Source organism: Fopius arisanus, unplaced genomic scaffold, assembly GCF_000806365.1.
Source record: "Fopius arisanus strain USDA-PBARC FA_bdor unplaced genomic scaffold, ASM80636v1 scaffold00003, whole genome shotgun sequence".
Taxonomy (NCBI): Eukaryota; Metazoa; Arthropoda; class Insecta; order Hymenoptera; family Braconidae; genus Fopius; species Fopius arisanus.
In genome coordinates, this window is record NW_011887742.1 from 2,154,838 (window position 1) to 2,176,647 (window position 21,810).

At 38.1% G+C, this 21,810-nt stretch overlaps 5 protein-coding genes across 12 annotated transcripts in view; 3 read left to right on the top strand and 2 right to left on the bottom strand.

The window, feature by feature from the left end:
* Positions 1-771: 771 nt before the first annotated feature.
* beta3GalTII (beta-1,3-galactosyltransferase 6) lies at positions 772-2,455 on the top strand. Its single transcript, XM_011311111.1, has 2 exons — positions 772-1,604; positions 1,791-2,455. Exons 1-2 carry the CDS (start codon positions 916-918, stop codon positions 2,074-2,076), a joined length of 975 nt encoding a protein of 324 aa, XP_011309413.1. The 5' UTR covers positions 772-915; the 3' UTR covers positions 2,077-2,455.
* Positions 2,245-4,425, bottom strand: LOC105270264 (inhibitor of growth protein 5). The gene is made up of 3 exons (XM_011311099.1): positions 4,230-4,425; positions 3,223-3,854; positions 2,245-3,106 (listed from the first exon to the last, which is right to left on the bottom strand). The coding sequence occupies exons 1-3, from the start codon at positions 4,264-4,266 to the stop codon at positions 3,005-3,007; spliced, it is 771 nt and encodes a 256-aa protein (XP_011309401.1). The 5' UTR covers positions 4,267-4,425; the 3' UTR covers positions 2,245-3,004.
* Positions 4,426-4,493: 68 nt separating this feature from the next.
* On the top strand, positions 4,494-10,303 carry su(f) (cleavage stimulation factor subunit su(f)). Its single transcript, XM_011311123.1, has 9 exons — positions 4,494-4,756; positions 5,138-5,329; positions 5,438-5,470; positions 6,641-6,738; positions 7,038-7,191; positions 7,249-7,482; positions 7,994-9,050; positions 9,253-9,387; positions 9,590-10,303. Exons 1-9 carry the CDS (start codon positions 4,724-4,726, stop codon positions 9,802-9,804), a joined length of 2,151 nt encoding a protein of 716 aa, XP_011309425.1. The 5' UTR covers positions 4,494-4,723; the 3' UTR covers positions 9,805-10,303.
* A 1,219-nt stretch (positions 10,304-11,522) lies between these two features.
* On the bottom strand, positions 11,523-13,186 carry LOC105270291 (uncharacterized). 4 transcript variants are annotated; one of them, XM_011311160.1, is made up of 4 exons: positions 13,103-13,186; positions 12,367-12,531; positions 11,939-12,272; positions 11,523-11,739 (listed from the first exon to the last, which is right to left on the bottom strand). In XM_011311160.1, exons 3-4 carry the CDS (start codon positions 12,270-12,272, stop codon positions 11,645-11,647), a joined length of 429 nt encoding a protein of 142 aa, XP_011309462.1. In that variant the 5' UTR covers positions 12,367-12,531; positions 13,103-13,186; the 3' UTR covers positions 11,523-11,644. The 4 variants fall into 4 exon arrangements, with proteins under 4 accessions (XP_011309462.1, XP_011309454.1, XP_011309438.1 ...); XM_011311152.1 differs by having other exon boundaries at positions 12,343-12,531; XM_011311136.1 differs by having other exon boundaries at positions 11,939-12,308; positions 13,103-13,184.
* Positions 13,187-13,327: 141 nt separating this feature from the next.
* Positions 13,328-21,810, top strand: part of Fas3 (fasciclin 3) — a 158,307-nt gene continuing 149,824 nt past the window's right edge. For all 5 annotated transcript variants that reach the window (XM_011311168.1, XM_011311174.1, XM_011311187.1 and 2 more), the window contains exon 1: positions 13,328-13,698. In XM_011311168.1, the coding sequence (XP_011309470.1) occupies positions 13,623-13,698 (76 nt within the window). In that variant the 5' untranslated portion in view covers positions 13,328-13,622. The remainder of the gene's footprint in view (positions 13,699-21,810) is intronic.

The window sequence follows — 21,810 nt, forward strand, 5'->3', positions numbered from 1 at the left end:
ATTCAATGTTTAAACGATATTTCGAATTATTAGTCATTTACAAAAAGAAAATAGCAATTATTTGAAAAAAAAAAATTAATGTTGGCGGGATCGAACCCCAGCCGCCGGCGTGCTAGCCGAGCACATTACCGCTAGGATAACGCATTATTACAATAATTAAATTTAATTAGGAGTATATATATTGCAAAAGTATCGTTTTAAAAAATTGCTAATTTTTTAATTTCACTGGATATCTTCTCGATTTTAAAATATTCAGTTTTTAAACGATATTTTGATTGATTTGCCATTAACAAAAAAAAAAAATTGGAATTATTTAAAAAAAAAAAATGAATGATGCCGGGATTGAAACCGGGCCGCCGGCGTGCCAGTCGAGCACGTTACCGCCAGGACAACGCGCTTAATTAAAAATATAAATTCATTAGTGGTATATCTTCAACATATTGAATAATTTTTTCCATTGAAATTTCACAAGATGTGGTTTCCCCCTTCTGTACGTGCTACAGTCGGCTAAATTTCAGTTAAATAAATGAAAAACAAAACGCATTCGTACAGCAGAAAATAAAATTCACCCCGTCGACTTGATGGACACCCCAGCATTGCAATAAAAACTTGGTTAATAAAAAAAAAAAACCCCGGCATTGCGTGTTGCGCCCTCCCTCTCTTGGGGTGCAGTACTACGATGCGCTGGGGTCACTCAAACCCCCAGAACTGAACCTCTATTTTAATCTATTCTATGTGGTTGGGTATATATATATATATTTAATGTATCAAGATCAGTGAAGTCTACAATTCCCGGTGCAAAACAGCTGAGTGCATTGAAATGCATGGGTGCATGCACGTGTGTCTTTTCTATTCTATTCATCGTCTCTGATAACGAGAAATGTAACTCCAAGTCCTCAATGAAAAAACCACACAATGGTGTTCACCTCGACGAGAGTAATCCCCAAGAGGCTGAACATCAGGGTGAACGTCGCGACGTTGATGCTCCTCTCCGTTATCCTCACGGTTTTTTACTTCCTGCTGATGAAGGATTGCAGAAAAATTCAGGAATCCAGAGATAAACCGAAATTTCGATTGATTATTGTCATCCTGACGAGTCCAGATGCCTTGAGGGTGAGGGATGCTATCAGAAAGACTTGGTTAACAGAGGAGACAGAGAACACCAGGCATTTCTTCGTGATAGGGACCCTGGATCTTCAGCAAGAAATGCTGGAGACCTTGGAGTCTGAGCAGGACAAATTCCATGACCTACTGCTGCTTCCTAGGCTGCAGGACTCCTATGGAACACTCACGAAAAAAATTCTCCAGGCCATGCAGCGGCTCCATGAGGACTTCAGCTTTGATTATTTGCTCAAGGTCGATGATGACAGCTTTGTGCTCCTCCACAGAATGCTGACGGATCTTGATGTCTGGGAGGCTAAGGGCTCCAGGAAGGAACTCTACTGGGGATTTTTCAATGGCAGGGCTAATGTCAAGAAGACTGGCCCCTGGAAAGAAATCGGATGGAATCTGTGTGATTATTATCTACCTTATGCCGTAGGTGGAGGGTACGTCCTGTCCTTCAATCTCGTGAAGTTTATCGCCCAAAATGCTGATGTATTGAGGTAATTCATGAATACCGAGTAATTATTAATTTCATTATCCTAAAGAATGAAGAATTAGAGTAAATTATAAATAATGAAATAAATTCATTAGATTTTTTTGTTTGGATTTATTCAACTGGAAATCTTTTGAGAAAAATTCAAAATCAGAATAGAATCCGTAAATTTGTATTTATTTTATTGCTCCAGATTATTTAACTCTGAAGATGTTTCGATTGGCCTCTGGCTCTCACCCATCGCCAACATCGAGCGCAAACACGACGTTCGCTTCGATACCGAATACATGTCGAGGGGTTGCTCCAATCAATATATTGTGACGCACAAACAGGGCCCGGAAAATATGAAGGCCCTCCACGATTTTTACACCTCGACTGGCAACCTGTGCTCCAAGGAGACAAGAAGCAGAATGAGTTATCATTACAACTGGACTGTCCCACCTAGTCAATGCTGTAATCGTCAGGTCGGAGTCATCTGAATCCTGGGATTTTTGACTGGAGAGAGAATTCCTGTCATCTATCAAAATATTCATTCATCCGTCATTCAATCATGAAAATAATCCCAAAGATTGAGGAAATTTTTTGCAGCTAAAATCAATCATTTTTGAAATTTAGCGATATTTGAGAAATGATAATTAATGACTGGGTAAAGTTGTAGTGGAAGTTTATTCATCAATAATTAATTTACAACCAATGAATGAGTCAGTATTCTCCTCGCAATGGAAACAAAACTCGTTTGTTCGCAATGAATTGTTCACTTATGATACACTTTTTGGCTCACTGGAAATAATTGCTGATGTAACGATTCACATTCATAAAATATAAAAACAGTAATTAACTAATATAGATTAAAATCTATATCTCCATGATTTCGAGTATAGTTCATCTAATACTTGCCACATTGTATTCATTAAGAATTAATTATGGACTAATGTGGGTAAATCACAGATTTTCAAGAGCTGGCCAGTGATAGTATAAAAAATACCTTAATCCAGGAATTAGTGTGGGAATAAATACTTATGTGCAAGAGTTAAAAGATAAATTGATGAACGAAATATTAAATAAGGCCAGTTCTCAAAGTCCACGGCTCTGTGATAAACCGATAAAAGTGACTGGTCTGGCATTACATCGGGAATGAATATTGTGAAGGAATAAATAATTTTCTACGTCTAATGTGCATTATGCTTTTATCACACTGGATTGCACACGCGTTTCATTTCAGATGCAATGCAAGGACAGTCGATTAATTATTTAATTTTCTATTTTGTGAGATTAATCCTGGTTTCATGATTTACCATAAAACTCTGGGAAGATTCATCTCGATTTATCCTTCAGAAGGATCGCTGTGATTACCTCCAGACCATTGCTGAGCAATTTTTATTTTCTCTCCTGGTTATCCAGAGAGATTCATTTCTTCTTCCGATCTTGCGTGCACTTGGGACAATACCATTTACCCTTAGGCTTTGTCGTCAAACCCACACAGGAGAAGTGGAACCACTCGATTGGACACTGAAAATGAATAATACAATAATGGCTTTTTATACACATACACCAAAAAATAATGATAATTTATGCTTGAAGATTATTAAAGAAAACAATTGGGAGATTAATTTTGTTTCACTCACATCTGGATTATCACACCCAATCATCTCCCCGTAGGACACCTGATGACACAGACAATAAGTGGGTTCATTGGGATCGACTGGCATGTCCAGGACATCAGCAGGATGTCCAAGGGACGTGTTATCTGTCTGTGCTCCACTGCCAACAGCACCAATGGTAGCTGAAGCCACCAGAGAGCCTCCCTTCTTCTGTTTCTTCCTCGCAGTCTTGGACTCGTCCTCGCTGCTAGCACCAGCTGTTCCCTTCTTCCTCTTTTCCTTCTCCTTCAGCTTCTTTCTTCCCTTTTTACTGGCTCCACTCTCCTCCTGCACTCGATTGCTGCTCAACGCCTTATCCTGAATCTCCGCTTCAAATCTCGCGAGATCCGAGTCCAGTCGCCTGATGTGTTTGTCAACGAGCTCGTACGTCTGAATTGCCAGCTGAACCTTGTCATCGCCGTACTCTTTCGCCTTGTTGAATAAACTCTGGATGTGCATCAACTGCTCCTTCCTCTTCTCCGGGGACTCTTTCTTCAGGTTCTTCAGGTAATCGTCCGCTAGCTTGTCGATGTCCTTCATCAGACCCTGGGCTCGAGCGTCCAGATCCCTCATCAGGGTAAAATTTCGCTGCAGCTCGATAGGCAAATGCTCGAGACCTAATTTTAAAAATTCAATGAAGTCATTGAGTTGAAAAATTGTCGGGTCTCTCAAATCTTTCAAATATAAAACAAAATTCATTGTAGAAGAAAATATGAAGATTATTTTTTTGTCGAAAATTATAAAAGTAGGAAAATGTCAAGAAAATATTTCAATTTATGGAGTTTGTCGAACAATCCTAATTCTGGTCCCCGATAAAAATGGTTTAATTATGAAAAATAATTAAGCCAGAGGATGTGATTGGCTCCCACCGTCAGTCATTCAATGCTGATAAACAATGACCGATCAATGAAGCCTTTTGGCGCAATTTCCCTGATGCAGTGAAAATAGTGAGCATTGTTGCAATGAAATCTCCAAAACACTCATATACTCACTGTCCAAATAATGCTCCAGGTACAACGCAGTCGTCATTGTGGCAACTTTGTTTATTATTTTGTAATTATACGTGATTTTTTACACTGATGATCAGTCAGGTGGGTGAAACTTTATGGAGAACTTTGATTAAACAAGTTTTTTTGACGCAACATTGCTGGAATGCCTTTCCCCAGGGAATAATTGTCGAGAAGATGCACAACCCTAGGATTTTTTCCAGGGGAAGTCACAGCTGACGCCCTCTTCCGAGGGGGTTGCATCGGGGGGAGGGTAACAGTCGCCATTCATTCACTCGACAATTTTTTTTGGAGTATTTCGACGATAAATTCGTAGAATGCACATGCGAATTTTAAGAAATTTGGTTTACGGTGGTTGAATATTACTGGGATATGTCATTGATTTTGAGATTTTGAAGAGTTCATTTTTTTTTTATTATTATTTTCCAATTATATAAGTTCGTGTGATTCCAGATACGTTTTCAGAGGTTGGGTAATTGATGGGAGACATGGCTGATGACAAAATACTATTCGTAAGTTAATTCTCTGGTTTTTTAATCGTTTTGTTTGTATTGAGGATTTTTTCGACGTTTCAGACGATTTTTTTGGTGATCGGAAAATTGTTGAGAGAGTTGTAGACTTAACCTCCAAGAAAAGTATCTTCTGGACTTGAAGGCCAGTTTGGAGTTCTCGAATTTAATATGAATTAAATATTTTTATTGTACAGAATCTAAGAGATTGCGAATTATTCATAATGACTTATGAAAATTTGTTGTTGCTGTTATTTTGTTCCACAAAAAAGATTCTGACAAAAATTTCGAGATCTATCGTAGAATTAAAAATATTTCTGGAAGTCTTGACTGGAGAGCGAGTCGATTTTTTGGGCTTTACATCAGAATTTAATTCAATTGCAGGACTGGGGCAATGAAAAACTCCAGAGGGCTCAGAAGACCGTGGACGAATCGCCCTTCGACCTGGAGGCATGGAGCATCCTTATAAGAGAGGCTCAGAACAGACCAATTCCAGAAGTGAGACCTATATTCGAGAAACTCGTCACGGTTTTCCCCTCAGCTGGGAGATATTGGAAGATTTACATTGAGCAAGAGGTAATTATCACCCGCACAAAAAATTTTCACCGAGTAATTCGTTTATTGAGCCACAAGAAATCATTGAAATTTCAATTAACTATCGATTTATTTCTCTGATTATTCCAGATGAAAATGCGCAACTTTGAAAAAGTGGAGAAGGTATGTTAATTATCATATTATAATTACCAATGTAATTGGTGTTGCGTGTACAGATGACTCGTTGTTCAATCAGAGTTGAAATCATTTTCTAATGATGATTACTGTTTACCTCTCGATACTTGGAGAATTCGTCCAACTTTTATTGAACAAGGTACAGTGAAATATTCTAGGATATCCCAAATTAGTTGTAGATTCCACACAATGGAGTAACTCCAAAGATAATTACTAACAAAATGGTGCATCCATAACTATGTGATGAATATTTTTGACCACTTTACAGTCTTTGTAAGGTGAATAAAAACAATTTGACTTCATCAAAGAGCCACTTATTTCATTAATTGATTACTGTTTTCTCAAAACATTTGGGAGGTTCTTTTCCTGGAGATTTTGTCATTCGTCAAAATACAACTGGAGTTAAATGAAGGTTATTATTATTAATAAAATCCTCATGGAAGAGAACTTTCTGAATGCATACGCCTTATATTCCTTCCTGCAACTGGTTATGTGGACATTGTTGATATCTTTTCCGAGATAAATAATTGAGATCAAGATAGACATTGAAATTGTTGAGAAAAGGGATAGAAATTATTTGACGTTGAAAACTTGTCAGGTTTTCCAATTAAATGTCTAATTAAATCCACAACAACCGATTTTCACAACTCGAAATTATTCAGAGGTAGTATATTGTGACAGTTAAATCCTCACTTTATGCTGCCTCGTGTGGTTGTCTATTTTTTTAATTAAACAATGCAGTAGGGATCTCTGATCCCCAATCAGGTCACCCTCCCACCCCCACATTCACAAATAAAGAACAATTTTTTTTATTTCTGTGGGGCTCTTCATTCTCCGTCGATCGTAAATTATGTGTTTAATAAATTATTTATCAATGCTTCTTGTGGCATTATTATTTAACCTGCATCACCTCACGTATTGATTAGTATCAGGTACAAATGTATGCGAATTATTATGATGAATAAATTATTGATGAATTTCTGCTTTCTTCTTTTGAACTATTCTGTGATTACGATTTGTAATCTTGAACTTGCCTCTGGTAAGTAAGGGATTATTGTAATGAGTGGTTACTGTGGCAATCAGACCCACGACGAGAGATTAATTATTTCGGCAAATTAATCCAATGATGTTGTACCGTGTTATTTTCTGTTGTGACAGCTTTTCCAAAGGTGCCTCATGAAAATTCTCAATATTGAATTGTGGAAATTGTATCTGTCGTACGTTAAAGAAACCAAGTCCAGTTTGGCCACGTACAAGTAAGTGTTCTGGGTGATTAATAAAATATCATTCAGCAGCGAAGGCTTTAAATAAAATGTGCAATAAATAAAATTTTCCATGTTCTTCGATTACCGATTTCCTCCTATAATATTCATTTCAGGTGAAAAAGTTGAGGAAATTTTTTTCTAACTGATTAAATCCGCAATAGATAATTTAATTTTTCATTTTTTCATATTTCTTCTCAAATAGGTTTTTCTAGATAAATCGATATAATCTCACCCCTTCGCTGCTGCATGGAATAATTTAAATGAGATAATGAGGTAATTTGTAATTTTAGGGAGAAAATGGCTCAGGCGTATGATTTTGCGCTAGACAAAATTGGAATGGACATTCACTCGTACAGTATTTGGAATGATTATGTTTCATTTTTGAAAAGTGTCGAGGCTGTGGGCTCTTATGCTGAGAATCAAAAAATCAGTGCAGTGCGAAAGGTAGGGCAATCACTCATTGCAGTAGTAATTCCATGATTAATTACTTGGTTTTCGCAGGTGTATCAGCGTGGTGTTATAAATCCTATGGTTAATATGGAACAATTGTGGAAGGACTACATGGCGTTTGAACAAAATATCAATCCAATAATCGCTGAGAAAATGGCGATAGAAAGATCTCGGGATTACATGAATGCCAGACGTGTTGCTAAGGAGTTGGAAGCTGTCACAAGGGGACTCAACAGGAGTGCACCCAGTGTTCCACCGACTGGTCATCCCGAAGAAGTTAAACAAGTAATTGAAACGATGACATTCGCATATCGAAGTTAATAAAGGAGCGATCAATAATTTTTCCCGTTTGTCATGTCCAAAAATGAAATTTTTTCAACCCGTTGATGGAATTCTTCACAAAATATGATTTGTCATTTTTTCCAGGTCTCCAAAGAACTGATCTCAGATTTTTTTTAATCCCAATAATAAAACATTAAATGTCGAAGAATATTTTTTCAAACAAATACCAAGGAAAAATCACCAAAATACTTGTAATTTACTGTAATCCAGAATTTTCCCTTTTATTCCGATTCTCTCGTTCTTATTCTTACGATTTTTGTAGTGAAGTGGTAAATTACGATAAGTACAATTTTCATGGGAATACCATTTTTCATTTCAAGATATTCCCTAAGAACCGGCCTCGAGAAAAATTCACTTGTCTCAATTAGAATGATTTTTAATGAGAATTGATTTTTGATGTTCCATCATTTTTGAGTTATGCGGGAAATGAAAAGGGAGGGCTGTGATTTTACAGGTGGAACTGTGGAAAAAATACATCGCCTGGGAGCGGAGTAATCCGTTGAGAACAGAGGACACATCCCTAGTGGCAAAAAGAGTAATGTTTGCGATAGAGCAATGTCTTCTGTGCCTGGGACATCACCCAGCTGTTTGGCACCAGGCAGCGCACTTCCTGGAGCTCTCCTCAAAAATTCTGACGGAGAAGGGAGACGTGAATGCATCGAAGAACTTGAGTGACGAGGCAGCGACGATGTTCGAGCGTGCCACCAGCACTCTCCTGGCTAAAAATATGCTCCTCTACTTTGCGCACGCCGATTTCGAGGAGGGACGAGTCAAGTACGAGAAAGTCCACCAGATTTACCAGAAATTTCTCGATATATCGGACATCGATCCCACCCTGGCTTATGTCCAGTACATGAAATTTGCCAGGAGAGCCGAGGGAATAAAATCAGCTCGAACAGTTTTCAAACGTGCAAGAGAAGACACACGCTGCAGACATCACGTGTACGTAGCAGCTGCACTGATGGAGTACTACTGCACCAAAGACAAGAACATTGCGTTTCGTATTTTTGAACTTGGCTTGAAAAAATTCGCGGACAATCCCGAGTACATTCTCTGTTACATTGATTATCTGTCACATCTCAATGAGGATAATAATACGAGAGTCTTGTTCGAACGTGTGCTATCGTCTGGGAGTTTGGAGCCTGAGAAATCGGTGGACATTTGGAATCGATTTCTCGAGTTCGAATCGAATATCGGAGATCTCGCTAGTATTGTCAAAGTGGAGAAACGAAGAAGTGCTGTTTTGGAGAAGATCAAGGAGTTCGAGGGAAAAGAGACTGCTCAACTAGTCGACAGATATAAATTTTTGGATTTATATCCTTGCTCAGCAGTGGAATTGAAATCAATAGGTTATATCGATGTTTCGAGTATAGGTAGGAGCACTCAGGGTGTATCACCACGTAACCAGGACACTGAGGAAGTTATAGCAGCATTGCCAAGGCCTGATCTCTCGCAGATGATTCCATTCAAGCCAAAAGTCAATCCACTGCCTGGAGAGCACCCCGTACCAGGTGAATATATTAATTATCAATTTTTTATTTTCACTGTAGAAATTATTTTCATTTAAGTGTCAGGTGAGGCGATAAAATTGAATGACTGAGAGAAAATGTAATCATCATAGGGCATTTATTCATTATTACAGCGAACTATTAATTATTTATTTTATTCCAACTCAATTTATTGATGTTTCGATCAATTCCCCATAATTTACAGGGGGATCATTTCCATTGCCACCTGCAGCAGCACAACTGTGCACCATGTTGCCCCCTCCAGGTTGTTTCAGAGGGCCATTTGTTGCGGTTGATTTGCTAATGGATGTGTTCAGTAGGATACAGCTGCCCGATCACGGTGAGACTCAAATTATCCAGGAGATAAATTACTTTCCTCATTTTATTGGCCACAAAAAATATCCACACGTGAAAATATTTATATCGATTCCGTAGTAAAAAGTCCCATTCGCTCGGCAGGAGTAATTCCTTTTCTCCGTGAAGACCAAGTGATTGTAAAAAATTCACGAATTATCTTTGATCCTTTACTCCAATGAATTTAGCTCCTCTACCTGTTGCTGATAATGGCTGCGACACGAAGCTGTTCGATCTGGCTAAATCCGTTCACTGGATCGTGGACGAGAGTAATGACGGTTCATCTATTGGCTCGAAACGGCGAAGGACACGTCTCGGAGGTGAAGACAGTGAGGATGAGGATCTACCACCACCACCTGTCAACGATATTTATAGACAGAGGCAGCAGAAACGTGTGAAATAGAACTGGTGTCTCAATCCTTGATCAGTTATTGATCGAGATCCTAGGAGAAAACTGTTGTCCTGGTGTTCAATATCTAAGTAGATTTATTACCACTGGAGAGGGTGTTTATTGCACTGATAACTGAGTGCCATGTACTCAATGCATTTATCGATAACGTGGAAATATTTTTTAACAGAAAAATTACCATCGAAATTGAAATTTAATCCAACAGTGGAGTTGTGAGGAACATTCCTTCGCAATATCATTTGTCTTCGTTAATTTGACATTTATCATGTTGAAAATTCAATCTCTAACTTCACTGATGGATTTTATTCCCCGGAAGACCTGAAAGTAATAATTCCAATTGTAACTTTTTCATTATCCATCGTACATTTGGTGTAAATATTTCTAATCGCAGAATCGTCAGGTCAATATTATTGTATATATCGCTTGAATTTTTCCATCAACTTGTATTATCCATTGAATTCCGTACCCTTGATTAATTGAATAAAGTCTCTGGAGGAACCGTGAGTTGTTCATATTCCTGGATAACCCATCGTTAGAATCGACGAATGCAAATTGGTGCCACCAAATCCAACACGTAGGCAACTAATGTGTTCTACTGAAGTGATTGCGGTTGGGGGAAAAGGGAGAGGACAAGTAGAAGTTTGCTGGCAATTATAACCATCGGATAAGGGTACAATTAAACTTTGAACAGCCATCGATGGAGGTGCAATTGTTCTAAGAGAGTTTGGGATATCGATTCACCGTGGAATAAGTTGGTTGTCGTTTTAAATTCGTTAAATTTTCCCCTCGGTTTTAAAGTCATATCAATTATCTTAATTTTTGATAATTCCGAGTTGATAAGAAGTTGGATAAAAAATGCTGAAATATTCACAGGCACTGCACGACCGTTTGTTTAATTAACATTGAGTCTCCAAATGAGATTTGTTATTCAAACTTCGATGTCTGTTGCCTATAAAAAAATGTCGGGTCTTGAATAATTTAATTTGTATTCGTGTAACGAGTTCGGTTATGTCTCGGGATATTTGAAATTTCCGACGTTAGGTTTAAATAATTTAATCGAACATATCTTGGAGGAGACGCTCATCAGATTTTGATGTGAAGGGAGTAAAATTAATCCGGTATGAATGAATAATTTCTACATATGGGTATTTCTGATAAGAATACCTCCTGATAACGCTTAACAGGAGTACAATCCAGCAAGTTGGAAGCCTGACAGACTCCACTGACATCGTGTTAATTATAATCCCATCCCTACATGTCTCAAAACTCCACCACAAAGTAGTCAAACTGCATCACTAACTTTCGAATTAATTATTATCTGTGGAAAACCTTATTTTGACAGTTAATTTTGAGTGAAAATTCGTCCGGTTATGTAATCCTCACATCCCCTTCTTTGAGAAAAAAGAGAAAATGGAGACAGAAGTCTTCGTCGATATTTCAGAACAGGGGGGATTTTAATATCCGGTTCAACAATTTTCATTAAAAAGTTTTAACCCCCACTGTATCGATACGTGAGACTGCCCAGAGCTCAGTGAAAAAATGAAAAAGGGAGAAATTAGTTATCGTTGGCAGAGAAGAATATCCTACTGCTTTATATTAAATTTCGAGCGATACGCGAAGACGTGATGAATAAAAATAACGATAAAAATTTGGGGAGATAATTAAACCGTTTTCTGGGAATAGGTGGAGGAAAAAAATACACAAACGCCGAATTTATTCATTATAACAAGTCATTTAATCATCGGAAAATTCTCACTATACAAAACAAGAGTCTTTTTGATTGTCTCACCAAACGTATAAAAATATTTTCTAAAATTAAATTAACAAGAGAGGCTCACTTCCTCTTTTTCATTTCCCTCTGCTTCCTCTTCATCTCGCGTTTGATTTCCTTGTCGACGAGACTCTTGTATAGCTTGTACCCGAAGAATCCTGAAAAAAAAATCCCTCTCATTACCAAGGACTCTTCTAAAAAAAATCACCAAATATCACCTCAATAAAATCTAGTATTCAATTTAAATAATGACAAATGAAATTCAATCGCCGGTGAGTTGACCTAAAATTTAATGAAACAATCCCTGAAAATTCCTTGAATTTCCAAGAGAATGCCATATGCTGGGAGTAGACTAACCGAAAATCAGTGCCAGAACACTGAGCAGAGAGAGAAGCACCAGTGCCTGATAGAGGAATCCAGATCCAGATCCCTTGACGACATCATCAAGACTCTCTGCACTTTTCATTATATTCTCCCGAATATTCTGTTTCTCCTCTTCAGACAGGTCCATCGAGTCCAGCATCTTGAGGAGTTCCCCAGGAGTCGGCAGCTTTTTATCGATCCCCGGGATATTGACGTCAATATTTTCACTAGGATCTACCTCAACACTGGCGTCATCAACGTCAGAATCTGCTGAGGCAGGGGCCAGGGCCAGGGCTAGGGCTAGGATCATCCACAGGGCTCGCCACATCTTATAGATCAACAATGACAAGTTGCCGGTGTGAAACTACGGATTTTTAATTCACAAATTAATGAAATACCTCGGGGTATGTTGGATTTTGTACCTCTGGGGAATGTTACACGTCAGCGTTCAAGTTGTGACTGGCGGACACGCTGTGAGACTACGCAACTTCCACCACGTATGAGACACTCGACGAGGGGATAGACCGATGGAGAAACCGTTTTATCAGAGATAAGTCTCAATTGGTGGGGAGAATTATGAGGGGACCCTTGAATTTCGGTTTTACGTCATTGTTTTTGACAATCATTTTTTCATTCGAGTGAAATTCAGAGATATTACAATAATAATATTCATTACAATAACAAATAAAAATAATAACAAGTTACACGAGGATAATTTAATTATATATGCATTTATCCGAGCTGAACTCTAATATTGATGAAAAGGTAAAAATTAATAGTTAACTATGTGTCGAAAATAAGTAACGAGATATTCCGCCATAAAATCGATTATATTTCATAATTCGAGATTTAATATACTTTGTTATTAACAAATATATGGGAAACAAATTTTATTGTATAACTCAATCCATTAGAATTCCTCAAAAATATGTAAATAAATTTTGAGTTACAAAGAATGCACGTCTCGGCAGCAAAAATTCGAACCTTAATGTTATCCCGACATTTTTAATCTAAAAATATCTCAAGTATATTATGTGTGAAAAAATAAATAATATTGATCACAACATGTCGGTTGATCATAAGCAACAGGTGGATTAGATCGGGACGAACAGAGAAATTAAACACAATGAGGGAATTCAATAAAATCGTCAACAATACCGTATTTCTGGTAGTAAGGTTCGAATAGATTATTCAAGAAAAATAACGATCGACACGTCAACAGTGAAAATAAATATCAACTTGGACGATCCAGGGGGCAGTTAAGTATCGATAATCGCAACGGAACGATTAGGGGAGGGGAGGAAGGATCATCGGCCGCGTTCGCTTGCTCGGTAATCCTCGGGTGGCGCGACGAACTGTCACGAAGCCGCTCGAAAGCAAAACGCGCGGCAGACAGTGTTCGCGCGTCGACCTATCGAGACGGTTATCAAGCGGCTAAGTTGACTGATTTTTTTTATTCGACAATAATTTTCAACGTTTCTAACGTGTCGTTATCGTACAATTTAATTACTGTGTGAAACAAGTTTTTTTTTACGTTGAACGCGTCGTGATATCGCCCACTTGTGGGTTTGATTTTCCTTTGTTTGGAAGCGAGTACGAGTTTCCGCGGTATTTGTGTGCAATTTTTGGTTTAGTATTCTGGAGATTGAAGTGATTTTGTTAGTGAAGTGAGGAAAATATGGAACGACTCAGGGGAAACGCCAAGATGATCCTGTGGAGCTGCTTCTTCGTCGTTGTCGCTGTTTCTGCACAAGGTAAGCCTTTTTTTATTGTTGTTGTTTTTTCATTTTTTTTCGTAATGGCGCTCGGCGGGAGGAGTGACTTGGGAAAATAGGGCTTGGGGGGAGAGGGAAAAAGGAAAATAATGCGATGTAATGAAGGGTTGGAGGTCGAACTCGACGACCGGTGTTTCGGCATTTGTTTTTTACTGAAATGGTGATGCCATGTTGGCGATCGATAATTGGAAAAAGTGGTTTTGTAGACTGGCGAGAGAGGAATTGAGGAATTGCGAAGAGGTTCTGTAGGTAGGGATTTTGTTATTCCTAATGGAAATTTACGTTTGGAATTCCAACGTCGGATTATCGGAGGTCTTGACAGTTATGGAGTTTATTTCGGGAGTAAATCGAAAAGGAATTAACGTGTGATATTTCTGAAAGATATGGACTTGAAATTTCAGGGAGTGGAGGTATCTATTGGGATTTTCACTCAAGATAAAATATTGTCGATTATATCGGCATCTGTTTTCTCTTTTATTTTTTCTGTTAATGGAGGAATGAAGTGAGCACAACATGTAATTTACTATGACCTGAATAACGAATGATAATGATTTATGTCGCACCGAAAATTCAGCAATCATTTCACGTGGATAATTGACGGGAGAAGGAAAATACTGGATAGAATCTCCATATTAATTTTATCTGGGCAATTCTAAGCGCATGACAGTCTCTGTTACGGTGATTATCGTGGATAATGACGTGTTGTCTATTGAAATCATTGATATGAAAACTGGTAATTAACTGACGTATTTCGATAGGAATAACACGGACTCTTAGCCGCTCCCATCTACAGTATTGGGGACTAATCAATAGTTTATTGTTTTAGTTAATGAGCTGATTCATCGGGAATCGTGTTTCTCGTCGTTATTGTGACGAAGATATTCTTGTCGTGAGAATTTTCATTTTTATGGCGAATAATCTCGATGAACGGTATTTGTTAAATCAGTGAGTGTAACAGCTGTCCTACTAAATAACTGGGATGTTTTAACTCGGGAAAATTAGTCGGTGGGTATTCTCTGTGAAACTCTCAATTGTCTCGGTATCGTTAAAAAATTCAACGGCGACAGGTGTAATTACTCAATTGTTATCCGTGCGTAATTTTCGATAATTTTTTTCATTGATGAATTCATTCACTTTGGGTTTTTTTTTCGTGGGGGAAAATAATTGCTCGTTTACAAGGACTTGGGGAGAGTATCGAAACAATGAAATCTCAGGAAATTGTCGAAAGTACTGATCATTTCAGTTGGTGATTAAAATATATTTAAAATACTGAGACTGCGCTGGAGAGAAACTCGAGGGTAACTAATTGAGGAGGTAAACCAGGGGAAATTAATTAGCTGGAAGTTATTCGACTTTTGTCGAAGAGGCCGAGGTAATTAAATGATAGTAAATTCTTCGGTTGAGGATCAGCGATTGCCACAGTTTGTGGGCATTTCTCCTGGAAATTACTTTGCTAGGCGGAAATTTTTCGGATTTTTTGCTGTCCTGTGGTGGTTAATTTACTAAGTAACTTGGGGTTACATTTACGTTCTCCTTTCGCTTTGCGAGGGGACAAAGTTTTATTCAAGTTGCATATTCACCTTGAGTGTCTCTCACGGTAGAGTGAAGACGTGGATAAGTATGAGGGGGTGATGCAACGCCTGGGAGAATTTTTCAATGTTCACTCGAAGTTGTTTTATTTCGTTGGAGAGGGAAAAAAAATGTTATAGTCAGTCGTGATGAGACATCAATGGACCTCTCGAATACGTAATAACACTCGTTGATTCATTTTTAAGTGACACATCACGTGAATCAATTGGGATGAGTCGCGATTGTTACGAGGAATATTAACAATATAATTGGAAATTTTTGCGGAAGTGTTGAGGTTTTTCACTGAGAAAAAAAGCTAGCTCCCGAGAATTTTTTCATATCATTTACCCTATGGACTTGCAACCAATGGATTGAGCAATCCCTCATTAGTTTATCTATTTCAATATTTATTATCAGACATTTCAATTAGGATCAACAAAAAATCGAATAGCCTCCCACAAAGAATGACGAATAACTCCACATCGATCAATAGTAGAGGAAAACAAAAATGAACAATTTCATATTCAACAAAGGGACCAGCCGAAAAAAAAAATTCCATTATCAATTCTTCCATTTCCAACTCAACAGATGAATAATTTTGTTGAAACTTCCATTCACCTGGTTTTTACGGTCGGAGCAATATCCCGGAAATTCAAAATAAAAACCCAATCTACGGTTTCATTGGTGGACCAACGGTTTCCCCATAATATTTCGTTGCCTTTTGTCCATTCAGTATGAGCGTCCCTTCAATTTAACCGTACTTCATGTCAAGTGCAGCAATATCCCCTCCCCCAGCCATCCCCCCCCCCGACTTGCCGATGAATCCACATCCCCCTGGCACCCCCTGTTGTATTTTCTCCACTAAAACACGAAAACTGAAAGAGACTACCACAAGACGATTGTACAAAGAGACGAGGTGGGTGGAAAGAGGGAGGATATAAGTACAACGGGTATGACGTGGCAAGAGGCGAAGGTATAGCCGATGGTGGAAGCCTTGAGGAGAAAGGAAAGCAGAATAGGCCGTGTCCAACGGCTAAGACGAAGAGAGATGAAGGTTCTTGGTTTTGCCCTGGCCAGTTTTCAACCTTCCACCGGCAGCTCTCGGTCAATGACCGTGGCTTTTGTGTTACGCTCAGGGACTTATCTTCGTTTTCTCACTCGAAAAGGATTCCTCATCTTATTCATCCTGTCGATATCGATATTCCGTGATTTCCCTTTGTTCTGGAGGAATATTTCAATATTCAGCCGTCAGGTTATGGGGCGATAGCTCGTTCAGTGTTTTAGTTTTGGAAAAAGTAAAGAAAAAAATCAACTCGGTCTAGGGGAGGATTTTTTATTTTCGGGCGAGGAAAATAACATTTTTCCGAAACGCAATGTACTTTTTTTTGTCGTATAGATAATTTTGATCTTATAAATGACAGGCTTGGAAAATTGAATTTTTAGATAAATTATTATTCAGCGACAGATTGAGGCAAGTAGAATTATCGGAGCAAGGACCGCCTCGAGGTTGTTAACTACTCGCGATAAATCCAATTGAGACCGATAAATAACGAGTCAAATTCGCCATAAAATCCCAAGTGTATTTTCCATGACCCCAAGACCCAGTTTCTCCCAAACAAAATTGAACAACTCCGGGTCACTCCGTTCTAACTCAAAAAAAAAATTGTCCGGTACCCAAATACATCCATTACAAATGACTGACAATAACCGGAATAATATCTTATCTCCAGTACAATTGAACGCACAAATTGCACACTTTCAACACGTAGTAGTACTCAATTTCGACACAATAAAAATAATGGAGACCTTCCCGATAAAATAATTCACCGTGGGAAGCTCAGCAGTCGATCCATTCGTTATTACACGTATGAAATCGATCGTCCGATACACACGACAGGTCGACATTCTCACCCCCTAATCACCCCTCACTCCCCCTAACCATCCACTCAACCCCCCACCGCATGCGGCTCAACATGTAATAATTACAGCTCTGTACGCACATGCATAATATACACACAACTAATACCACCTCAGATGCAACCTGCAGCTGTTTAAACGTGTATGCATTACACATGTGTATATTAGGGTACGTTGAGAGGAGGGGGGAGGGTAATTAGGTCGCAGGTATGGTTACACTCACTTGCGATATCCGACCAGAGACGCCCCGACATTCTTTGCCAAGTGCGATTTAGCGATTGAGATAAACGCAGGGAAAAGATATGTTTTATTTTTCTTCGACTTGTTACAAATTTTTGGAAATTCATAATTGAAAAAATTCGTAGACAGCGAAATTTTCGGGGGAATATTTTTTGCGGAGGAAAAGGAAATCTACGAAAAAGATTTTTACAAGAATTTTGGTATCGGATCGGGAGATAATTGTCGATACCTTGAGGATTAGTCATCGACTTACGCTATCTCTTGGTTACGGAATTCAGATTTGATTTTTTAATTAATTGCAAAAAAAAGAACATTAATTAATTAAATGATTAAATCACTCAGCTGTAATTCAGGTGTATAACGAGAGCTGTTGATTAAATTAAATGAATAATTAATCTTTGATTTTCATCGCAGTGACTTGCTGCGTGAATTTTCCCAATTTTCCATGAATTTCTGTTATTAAATGGTTTCATTTTATCTATTGATATAAATGGAGTAAATGTAAACTATTTGTCCGAGAAAAACAGAGGTGCAATGGGATTTTGAGTCTCGCCAATAAAACGTTCAACTAAAAACATAAAGTTTGAATGGTGTACCAGTCACTGGGGCATGAATCCCTCGTTCCACGTATTTCAATTACTAGCTTTAAATCGAAAACCTAGTCTCCGACAAAATAAACTCGACAGTTAATTCCTGACCCTCAACGGGATTATTACGTTCTCATTCTGACCTCATCAGATAATTTCTCGTCGTTCGTTTACAGTTCATTCGATTCTGTTTTCATTTCCCTCTTTCTGTCGTCGGATCCTATATTTTTCTTGTTCCCGTACTTGAATTCCAACTTCAACATTCACTTATTATTCTCATCGGTATGCAGTGATCTGGATGAAAAAGCCAATTCAATCCAGTTGTGTCTCGTTGGAATAGTCCCTTAATCCGGAGTAAATAGCAAGAAGTAAATAACTCTCACTGAATAAAAAGTATCGCTTGAGTTTGTATTGAATTCAGTCAATGGTTTTTCTTTCATCTGCTGTTCATTATGAATCGATGGAGATAGTTGGAATAGATGGGTACAACTTCCTCCTCTGAGATGAAATGCTCCGGAATAATTAGGAAAACTGGAAAATGTATAGCACCTGTTCGGTCATGAGGGTCGGGATGGGACCAATTATATCGTACCCGGAAATTTAAGAAGGTTTTAAGGGGGATTTTGAGGGCAACGAAACACACCTGACACTGGCCAATACCCGGGTTAACGTAATAGACGAAGTTGAGGGTCTCGTGGTCGATTTGTGTCCCTCTTTGACCTTTTCATTTCTACCGACATCGAGGAATATTCTAGGGCACTTCAATCCCGAGGAGGAAATAATTTTCTTTGTGAAACGTAATTGGACATTTCCTATAAATTTTATTCATAAACTGAATATTCAATTATTTATCCCGGAAAACGTTCGTGGAATTCAAAGTTGCGACGAAATTTATTTTGAAAGATATGAAAGAGTTATTTTTTTAATATTTAATGACGTGAGAAATTTATTATTAGACAATTTTGGAGAATTCATGTTGGAAGTCTATAAATCGACTGAATACATTTCTAAATTCTTAATTTATTCATTCGTGATTGTTTGGACATAGAAAAATGTTAACAATTACGAATGAAATAATCTTTAATTGTCTGTTTTATCTGGGGATTCCCTATATATTTCTCGATGGGGTCCGACGAGTGAAATTCAAATGTGAGAGCATCTTCAGGATTATGTGTTTTTCGTTACGTCAAGATGTCATGGGGGAAGTAATATTAATCGGGGTCTTTGCCTCACTCTCCCTTTGACATGGGGATTAGGGTTGGCTTTGAGTTGAAAAAAAAAAGATAAATAAAAAAGCCCCTCGGGGGACGTTGACCGGCACAAATGCAGGTGCTTCACGCATTGTCTGCCGTCTCGACAGGTTTTTTAACTTTTTATCTCCTTTTTGAGAAACAGGTTGGCCAGGTATTCTTGTCTCTGGGCGCTAGGCCATCTATCCTGCCTTTCCTGCATGAAAGGTAAAAATTTCTCAAATTACGTCTTGGGAGGGGCGCGGTGTCGATACACCCGCCCTTTTTTCCTCCAAATTCTCTGGGAGTTGATCGGCTCCGTCGGGCATTTTTTTCTTTCTACCTCGTCTAGGGATGATGATTAAAGTTGACCCAGACTGACTATGCACTCGATTAATCTCCGGGATTGGAGAACATAATGGATCGAAAATGCTTTTCACCACTCGAGGACTTCAAAGGCACGATAAAGTGCCTCTTTTGTAGTGGATGGATTTTTTTTTATATTTCAAGGGTTTAAATGATTGAAATCCGAGGAAATTCAACCTTTTGGAGGTCTGGGGAATTTTTTGTCACTTTTTCGTCATGACAACTTGATTTCAAATTGAAGTAACAAGATATTCTTCTTAATTACCAATTTATCTCGAGAAATATGGATTCCAGGCGGAAACATTAAGAGACTTTTTTTGTAGCTGATTAAATTTCGGGGGAAAAATGCCTCTTGATGTTTTCCTTTAAAATCGACGGTTTCCTCCGATCAATCGATTTTTGACGCGACTGGAAAATTAATTTGGCTTCAACTCTTCTAGAATGATTAGTAAAAATGATGATTATTCCTCGGAGAAAATTATTGGAGAATAAAGAATAGGAAATGAAGCAGTAGAAAATCACGGCGAAGGATGGAATGGGCAGATTATAATTTTTTCTCACAATAAAAAGGGGCTTTTCATCAGTTTTCCATTTTCCATGTGTGGAATACCGTTATGTAGCACCTCATACTAAACTCGATAAAGTGAATTCTCTTTCACCCCCAGGGGAAAACAAAACGTAAATGCGGACGACACACGTACAGCAATCGATGAGAGGGCGGTAAAAAAAGGAAAAAATAAAATCTAGTAAAGTGAAGAAAAAAATAGGCACGCGTGCTCGTTTCCGCGCGAATAAAATAAAGCACTCTTGAATTTTTCTCTCTCCACTCTTTCTCCAACTTTTTTTCCTCACTCATTCCCCTTCTTTACTGTATCACATTTGCATGGCAAATTACGATTCATTTCCCCGGTCGAGGTTGTGTTAACCAACAATTTTCTATTTTTGAAACTGAGTCATTTGATGGACGATAGTCAAACGATTGGAATGCCTAGATTATTTATTCATATTCTTTATTCTTATTCATTTAAATGTGCTACGGTGTTTGCTCTTGGTCTAGTCTTGCCCCGGGTTGACCGGATGCAACAGGATTCCGAATGATTAAAGGGGAAATGCCGACGGGGGAAAGTTGCTCGTCAAAAAATTCATTAGTTTCATTTTTTCCTTCTCATCTTTTTGAAGTTGAAGAGTTTGACGCTTTCATAAGTGCATTAATCTCCCGATCAATTCAATAGTATTTTTTTTTTTTTTTGTGATAGGATAAAAAATTGAGATGTCGAGATTTTTATGGAGTGGGTCTTTTGGGAAGAAGGAATTCCTATAAAAATATATGTATGAGGGGCTAGTTGTGCAGTCAATGGCCGGGGAATCTATACCCACTTACGGTTTCGATAGTAACCAATGAGTTTACCAAACAATCCGATACTATCGTGTACTCGAGTGCACGATTTACAACGTTATGGCTCTACTCGTTTACGAGCGTCAAAACAATTCCATTTATTCCTGTTAAGCATCGAATGCCCGTCAATTCAATTGAATTTCGAATTACTGCATGTAAATAATTCATTGACAATTCATGGATTTCATCTGTTGGCGATTTTTCGCTCCACTTTTCAATTTTATTTTACTCTCTTTTGTGATTCGTATCGCTCAATATATATTTCGAAAAAAAAAATGAAACAAACATCTTGTTATCGGAATAAAATTAGTGTGATAATCGGATAACGAGTATTTTTTTTGTTTAAAATCAGATAACTAGGGAACGCTGGGGTAAATGTATTAAAAATTAGTTCATTCTGAATTTTCAACGTTTTCATTGGTTGACGAGGATAAATATAATAAATATATAATAGAATTATTTTTCGCCGGAGCTACACGGAAAGTTCCATTTTACTCCTCAAATGAGGGGAAGAAAATTGTCTACCCCTATATTCCCCGAATTTTTTTTCTCTCTCTCAATTCTCGAAAAAAAATTGATGAATTATTTCTGCTTATCAGTTGCAATCAGCTGAATGACTCATATCCCTCAGCCCGAATTTTATGAAGTATTTACACTCCAACACCTTATCACACCAATAAATTCAGGTTATCTCAGCAAGTTTTCCGTCTCCTCAAACCCTGCGTATTGTTACCATCCAGGGTGAAACACGTTTATGTACCCCGGGCTACCGTCAAAGATATGTATA